At 42.6% G+C, this 8,827-nt stretch overlaps 1 protein-coding gene across 1 annotated transcript in view; it reads right to left on the bottom strand.

The window, feature by feature from the left end:
- Positions 1-7,504: 7,504 nt before the first annotated feature.
- The window catches only part of LOC112118974 (spermatogenesis-associated protein 6), a 60,877-nt gene continuing 59,554 nt past the window's right edge, over positions 7,505-8,827 (bottom strand). Inside the window, exon 12 of the mRNA XM_026651877.1 lies at positions 7,505-8,045. Coding sequence (XP_026507662.1) covers positions 7,809-8,045 — 237 coding nt within the window. The 3' untranslated portion in view covers positions 7,505-7,808. The remainder of the gene's footprint in view (positions 8,046-8,827) is intronic.

Below are 8,827 nucleotides of genomic sequence, written 5' to 3'. Positions count from 1 at the left end.
TAGAATGTGCAGTCACTTGTGGGGGAGGTTGATCATCAGCCAAACTGTAACAGGTAAGAATACATTCAGAGATCCATTTAGAGAGTTGCTGCATGGAGATGGTGGATCCCCTAGGCCTGTCTGCAATAACGGCAAAAGTCTAGGGGACTTCCTGAATGGTTCATGGTTCAGTTTTGTCCAAGTAAAAGGTCAATGCCCCTTTAACATCTAGTGTATGGAAGGTGGCTTTGAGTATTGTCTTATGCAGCTTAGGAAAGAAAACTGGAAGGTGAATAGTCTGGTTAATGTGAAACTCAGAAGAAACCTTAGGTAAAAGTTTTGGATGGGATTGTAATGATACCTTCTCCCTGGAGAACACAGTAAATGGAGGGCCTGCCATTAGAGCCCCAATCTTCCCAACCCTTCGAGCAAAAGTGATGGCCACCAAAAAGGACATCTTCATAGGCAAATGTAACAGAGAGCATGTAGCTGGTGGCTCAAAGGGCTGTTTCATGAGACAGCTAAGGACAAGACTGAGATCCTAAAGCAGAACAGATCTCTAATTTACAGAACAAGTTTCATAAGACCTTTCAGGAACCTCCTTGTGGTTAGATATGTGAAAACTGAGAAACCTTCTACTGGTGAGTGGAAAGTTGTTATTAATTCTAAGTGAACCTTGATGGAACTCTCAGATAGATCTGATATCTTCAGTTCCAACAGGTAAATACAAGACTGTGGAAAGAGATGACTGGACAGGTGAGTGATGAAAGTGGTTATACCAAAGACGATATCTTCTCCATTTCTGGAGGTAAGTGCATCTTGTAGATTTTTTCCTGCTATTTAACAGTACAGGTTGTACTCCTGATGAACAGGACACCACTAATTCCAAGAATCATTGAGGAACCGTGCCTGGAGTTGCAGAACATTCAGATTGGGGTGAAGTGTTTGACCTGCATTCTGAGACACTAGTTGAGAATTGAGGGCAAGAGGTGAGTTTGATGAGGTAAGGAAGCCAAACCTGCCTTGGCCAAATTGGTGCAATCAAAATGACCCTGGCTTGGTCCTGCTTGATCGTGTTGAAAACCTTTAAAAGCAGTGGAATCAGTGGATAAGCATCAATAAGACCCTTTGTTCATGTAATGAGAAAGGTGGTTGCTAGAGATAAAGGCTTGAGTCCTCTTCTGGAGCAGATTTTTTTGCACTCTGTGTTGGCTGCAGTGGTGCAAAAGTCAACCTCTGGAAACGCCCAAATTAGGAATATTTTGTAGAGACTCACAAGTCCAACTCCCATTCGCAATTTAGGGTAAAATGTCTGCTGACATCATTTGCCATGGTGTTTTGTATACCTGGGAAATAAGAAGCTGAAATGACTATCTGGTTGACTATTTACCAATTCCAAATCTTTATCGCTTCGGTGCAGAGCGAGGGGGACACACACTCCCCGCTGACAAATAATATAATATGTACAAGCTATGTTGTCCATCATGATCTTGATTGACTTGTTTTTGACTAGGGGAAGAAAGTGGAGGCAAACATTTCTGACCGCCCTCAATTTTAGCAGATTGATGTGCAAGCACTGTTCTTGTTGTGACCGTTTGCCTTGGGATACATGAGGATCCAAGTGTGCTCCCCATCCCAAGAGAGAAGAGGCTGATGTTATCATGACCATAGGGGGATGCTGGATGAACAGGATTCTTGCATAAACCTTGCAAGGATACTTCCATGAGGTGAATGGCTGAGTATAGTTTCAGACTGTTTGTTGGATATATATGCTGTTCTGAGTCACTCCTGGACATACTGAAGATGTAACCTGGTGTTCTATATTACGAAAACGCAAGCTACCAGATGACCCACAAGCTGCAGCCATGTTCTAGCTGGTATGTGAGGCCTGAACTGCATTCTTTGGATAGAGCAAAAAACCCGTCTGGAGACTTGCTCATCATTGAACCCAGGAACACTGCTATAAAAAATATACGCAGTATAGGGGTCAAGGCCGATTTCTCAATATTTATTTGTAAGTCTACACTGTGGAAAATTCAAATTGTTGTTTGAATTGCTGACAACACCTCCTGATAAGACCACCCTTTGAGGAGCCAGTCGCCGAGGAACAGACAGACTTATTCCTAGACGATGGAGGTAGGCGGCTACAATCACCATTATTTTTGAGAAAATCATTGGGGCGGAAGAATGGCTGAAGGGTAGGAATTGGTAGTGATCGACTATGAAATGAAGAAATCTTTTGAGAGAGGGATGAATTGCAAGACATAAGTAAGCATCTTTGAGGTCAAGAGTTGCAAACCAGTCCCTGGACTTGGGGGAGGAAATTATAGCTGCTAGGGACATCATTCTGAATTTCAGAGGTCTGACGTACTTAATCAATTGTTTGAGATCTACTTTTGGCCTCCAACCCGTTTTTCTTGGGTAACAGAATATACCTTTGACAAAGCCCTTGTCCTTTATGTTGAAGTGGAACTGGTTTTATAGCCCTTTGACTTCACAGTGATGTGATCTTGTGTCAGCAATTGATCGTGAGAAGGTCCCTGAAGGGAGAAGGAAAAGGCGGGTGGGAGGGCAGGATGGAGATAAATTGGATCATATAACCAGAAGTAACAGCGGCTGATACCCATTTGTCTGATGCATGGGAGACAGTAACCCGTTGGAATAGCGAGAGACAGTGTCCAAATTAAGGGAAAGGGGTGGAATAGTGTAGCCGAGAAACCATATCAGGTGGTTCAAACTCCCAACTAAACCCTCAAAGTGAAGTTTGGGAAATGTTGATTGGCTCGGATGAAGTATTCAAGTTAGTCACTAGCTCCTTTTTAGAAAATCTTGACCTCTTAGCCGGCGGTTCAGATGGTCTACGGAGGGTGGAACATTAAGCAGGATGGGATCTTTGCACGGATTGAGTCCTGCTGAATTTCTTTTTATTTGCAGGCATGTATATCTCCAGGAACCTAAGCGTAGACCTAGAGTCATTTGGGGAATAAAGTGAGCTGTCTGTGGAGTCCGCACATCACTATTGCAGTGGAAATAGACCTGGCTGCAGTGTCGCCCACATCAAGTAAAGCCTGCAAAGATGTCTTTGCCATGAGCTAACCCTCCTTTATTATGGCACTATACGGATCTCGGTAAATGGTCAATGAAAACATTAAACGTCTCATAATTCAGGTAGTTACATTTCAACATCAGTGCTTGCTGATTCACAATCCCAAACTGTAATGTTGCCAAAGAGTAGCTTTTATGACCAAAAAACTCCAGCCACTTCTGGTCCTTGTTATACGGGGTAGCTTTAGAAATATGCTGACTCCCCCTTTCATTAACTGTGTCCACGACTAGAGAATTTGGTGCCAGATGTGAAAACAAAAACTCAGAATCCCTGGCTGGGGACATAGTATTTTTTATTGGCATACTTGCACGTAGGGGGTTCCACTGCTGGAGTTTTCCAGATGGTCTGGGCTGGCTCAAGGAGAGCATCATTAATTGGCAGTGCCACCTGTGCTGAAGTAGAAGTCTGCAATATGGCCAGGAGCTTGTGAAGGGAAGGTGGGTGAGAAAGGACTGAAGGCGCTGCACTCACACAGCCCTATATAGCCTCAGAATGGGGCATGTGGATGTGTAGGGTGCAGGCGAAGTCTGAATGGGCACTGCTACCAAAAATCTCCAATCAGAGGCACAGGTATATGTGCACCTGAAGTGAGGCACCCATAGGGACACACTTCAAAGAAGACTAGCTTCTTTTAACAGATTTCTTAGTTTTCTGGTGACTCACTGAAAACTTCAGGTGAAGAAATCTTGAAGAGCTAGTCTACAAAAACCCAAAACACATACAGTACAGAGAACCTGGAGCATTTTCCTCATCAAATGAGTTTAAAGAAGTTCAAATTTTGAGCCTAAAAATTCTCAGTGTCTTCATTACCCGAGGCGTTCCACATCGTCCGCGCCATCTGACATTCTCAAGGGACCAGGCTGAGGCTTCTATCCTTCTAGCTGGGAAGCTAGATAATGCTGATCCTTAAAGAGCTTGTCACTTCCACCTCTTAATCACTACAGGGCAATGCTGAGGGATTTTTAAAGTGACTGCTATTTAGCAAAGAGCCTGACTTGTGATTGAGCCCCACTGTTTGTACAGTTTGTGTTTGCGCAAACTAAGTTTCTGCCCCAGTGGGAACGGAGACAAAAGTAGCCTCAGATTGACTTATTAAAAGAAAAGTGATTAAAATATTACGCTGATTACATTTTGTGTCACACACAATACCAAAAAGGCAAATAATGTCTGGTTAGAACACTCCTGGGCTATGACAGTCCAGGGGAGGGAAAAAAAGACTGATGCAATAAACTCTAATTCTCTCAATCTATCCCATTATTTCTAGATTTGAGTAGGCAGGTAAAATGCTGGTGGTGGAATTATGCCATCCTACTGTCACTAACACACCACTTTGTGGATAGCAAAAGATAAGGACTGAGCAAGAAAATGCTATTTAAAGCTCTGCTCAGGAACCTAGAAATTTGCATTTGACAGAAGGGATTTAAATTGTATTAGAAGGCAAGGTGCACTAAACAATCACAGTTTATTACTATGTTGGTTCACTGCCTGAGACTATACTTATCGCACACTGCAGTAGCAGAGGAGAATCAGTCTTCTCTGCACTTGAGCTATATGCATATTAATAGAAGGGTAGCCAAGCACACAAACAGGGGAGGGGGCCAAACACTTGTTTTAAAAACGGCTTGCAGATTTCAGATGGACAGAGTTGTGTGGCTTGACTCTTAAGTCACATTTCGCATACACGTTTTCCCCTAACAACAGAACTGGATTCCAATACAGGGTTTGGAAGAAAACCTTCAGCTAGATCATGGTGTACATATTACAAGCACAATCCTGCTATCAGAGAGGTGGTTAGCGGATACTGATGATACTAGCTGATTCTAAGAGGCAAAACATCTACACACAATAGGAGCGGGGCCAAAGGGTGGCCATTCAATTTATAGCACACGTTACGTTATATAGCAAAACTTCATATGGAGAATATTCCTATCCAGCAAAATTCAAATATGAACGCTTCGTTTCCTCTCCCGTTCTTCCTAAAGGAAGCCCAGACTAAGCAAGCCTGTAAGTTCCCCCCAAATTTAAAGAACTAGGATTGCCACCTGTCAATCAGGCTAAAATGGAACTTAAATTACAGCCTTGTCTTTCCCACCAAACTCCTGCCCCTTTAGCCCACACTTTCTATCCTCCAACTCATTATCCTGGTTTCTCAAGGTGGGTGTCTCTCCCCTGTCTTCCCCCATTCCTTGATTTTCTGGCTGCACATGTGGGGCTGGGGTCTCCAGTCTCACACACAAGGAGATTGTACCTCTATGTTCAGCACCTCCCATGTGTTTAACTAATTGGGCTCAAATTAGTAACTAATTGGCTGAACCACCAGAGATGGGTAGTGGTGAGTAGCACTCCTATATTATAGAATATCAGGGTTAGAAGGGACCTCAGGAGGTCATCTAGTCCACCCCCCTGCTCAAGGCAGGACCAATCCCCAGTCAGATTTTTGCCCCAGATCCCTAAATGGCCCCCTCAAGGACTGAACTCACAACCCTGGGTTTAGCAGGGCAATGCTCAAACCACTGAGCTATCCCTTCCCATAGAGAGAGAATGGGCCAAGGTGCAAAACAAAGGATAGCAGGTGATATCCTAAATATTCTTAGTCCCTACACCACGATTACACCTGTCCTGCCGAGACTGTGAAGGATGCTTGTGGCTGCTAAAATTTTTTAGACAACAGGAAGCAGTCAAGGTGAGGCACACAGAGCGTGTGCATACACAGCACACGCTTCATGTCCTGCAGGTCTAGCATGCCTAGGGCAAACACCAGCTTTGCTCTGGTTACCTGAACAGTAGTAAAGTGCATGCTTACAGTTTTCACTCAGCTATGACACTGAGGTCAGGCCAGGAGGGACTACTGAACAAGGAGGGGTTGACTGCATGGGCAGGAAGACAGGACTCACGGCGGAGTGCTCATTCACATCAGGAAATCATTTCAACCTGCACTTGCAATGTAGATTTTGGTTGGGTAACTCTAGGTCACATGCTGGCAGAGAGCCAATCAAATTCTGCCTTGGCTTTTCATGATGCGTAAGTGGTCTTCCCAGTTTCTTCCCGCCATCTTTTCATTGGTCATTTTTATCTATTACAAAACTATTGTAGTACAGACCAATAGGGACCAGAGCCACAGAAAAGCAGCCCAGTTTAATGGATGAGCACAGGGCCAGGATCTAGAAACTTGTACATTCTAAACCCTGCTGTGCTGGTGAGTGCCAAGCTTTGGATACGTCTGTGCTGTACATGTCCATCTCTAAAAAGTGACTTACTAATACTTCTCTAGATTATAGGAGGTTGTGAGGGTTAAATAACTGGTTCATTTTTGTTTTGCACTCTGAAAATCTAAAGCACTGCAAGGGCCAAGCATGATCAAGGTCAGGAACATGGAGTTGTTAATCCAACCATTGGTTTAGCTGTTACCAGGAGCAGAAATGCCTGTATTCAGTACATTTCCTTCAAAAGCCCCCTTTCCCAAAGCTGCGCTGCACAGCCTTTCAATGTGTTCTGCACCTGACTTACTCGTTCGCTGGCTGCTTCCTTAAATCAATTAGGTTATCTTAGTATTAAAGCACGGATTGGAGTAGGCCAACATTTAGTCCATCCCCGTATGATGGCAGAAATCTAGGACTGTAACCTGCCATCTGTACGACTAGTTTTCTCCTTTGTCCAAAAGCAAGATATAAGATGGCACTAGTGTGACTGAATCTGTCCCAGCTGCCTGCTTCTGTAGCGAATGCGCCAGGATACACATTTCCTTTTGAAATGGGAGAAACAAGCGGGAGATGGACATGCTTGCCCTTTTAAATCACTCAGATGGGCAGCTTGCCCTGGTCTGTTAATGTGGGAGCTGTTCACTGTGAGGCTGAAAAGGTTCCCTCTCCTGGGAAAGCATCCAACTACTGCCGAACATTTGGTGGCCTTTAACGAAAAGATGCAATTGCTGCCAATACATCCCCAGCAGGCTAGTAAGGATGGGCTCCAAATGTGGTGGGATTGTGATGCAGGGACTTCATAATGCTTGCATGGGGCATCTGGCTCTAGCGACGAGCTCCGAAAGTGATCCTGGAAACTTTTAGACAGCGTTACATTGGGATGCATGAAGAAGAGATGTTTTCTTATAATATATAGATAGTTCTTTTCAAAAGAGCTTGCCAGTAATAGAAATTTCCTGGCTGAGAGTGCTGAGAAACACTTTCAACACAGCTACAGGGTTACTACTGTATCAGAATTTTTCCCTTCTCCATTTCTAGACCTGGAATGAGCAGACATTATCCTTCTAAAAAAATCCCTCCAAACAGATAGTCTTGTACTATGATCATCTCACTAGCTCTTTAAACACTGGGGCAGGTTTCACTTTCAACCACTTATATTTAAATTGCTAATAACTGAAACAGAGTTGGCTGCAATCAAAGCCTGCACTGATGACTGATAGGAGCATCCACTTTACTCAGCGCCTGCTTCAGAACTGAAAAGGACGAAGAGGGGGTGGGTGAAATAGCACCATCCTAGCTTCTTAAGGGAACAATGCGCCTGCTTAACTTTAATTGTTTCAGATTTTCTTTTTATTTTAAAATTTTGCTTTTGGGGTCCCAGCCTCAAAGCCCCACTAGCCCAGAAGAGTTCTTCCCAGTGAACAATCCATGTTAAAAAATAGAGTACAAATATTTGTTACACAAAAATAATTCTCATTAAAAATAGTAACCTTGTGCACTGTACATTTCTGGTGGTATTGCTATCAGGAGGGTATTTTTCTTTTTGAAATGGTGCCACAAGCTTTTTTGTACATGTTTCTGTATATTTTCTCCAGGCTGTCTTCAAAGATAGCTCTGTGGGGTTTTCCTTTATACACAGCTGCACGGTTGGACCAATATTCACCATTATCCAAGTGAACGGTGGTGTTCTGCTGAGCCGATGAACTGTTAACATAAGCAAAGCCAAAATGATCAGTCTGAGGAGAAGAGGAATCATGAATCTGCAAATGCAGTGTGAACAGTAATAGAAAGTAAAACAGTAATAGATACAGTGCTGAGAAACCATGACATTTTACAAATAGAAATATAATTATACCGAAATTATTCTAAGAAACAGAAGCCCATGTTATTAAAATACAGAAGACTTAGTTCATGTAACCAAGTACACTTTATAAATACCTCTGCAACAGAGGCAGAATTCGTTTTGGAACAGAATGTGGTTGCTTTACTGTATTTTGATTGGCAGTGTGATTAGGCATTGAGCCCTATGCAGCAGCTACATAGGATGCGTGTGTCCTTTGAAGGTCAAAATGTAACCATAAGCAGCTATTTCAATATGAAGACAATCTATTCAAGGTAAATTAAATGACTGCAGTTGCAGCTATAATGTGTTCTATCCTCACCATCTCAGGTTAAAAATATATTTTACCAAATACATTATGATATAATGGCAGTGGAATGTTACTTGTTTCTTCCCATTATGTGTCAGTGTTTTAATATTTGTAAGAAAAGATTTTCATATACCAGTAGCTTCCAGAATTCATTTTCCTAGAACTATCAAGTAGAATTTATCCTCTGAAAGTCTTCATTACCAAGCACTGACAAATTTTAATGCATTTATATATCTAAGCTTCATGGATTGTTTGCTTTCTGTTAGAACCTTTGAAATAAATGGTTGCATTATAATAAAACCAACCAGTTTGATTTTATGTTATTATATCTGAAATTAGGTCATCAAACATTAAAAAGGTAAAAATCAGTTCTGGGGTAAATGTTTCAAACA

The sequence above is a fragment of the Terrapene carolina genome, unplaced genomic scaffold (genome assembly GCF_002925995.2).
Source record: "Terrapene carolina triunguis isolate 2854851 unplaced genomic scaffold, T_m_triunguis-2.0 Scaffold104, whole genome shotgun sequence".
Classification (NCBI taxonomy): domain Eukaryota; kingdom Metazoa; phylum Chordata; order Testudines; family Emydidae; genus Terrapene; species Terrapene triunguis.
This window is presented reverse-complemented; position numbering and strand designations above follow the sequence as displayed.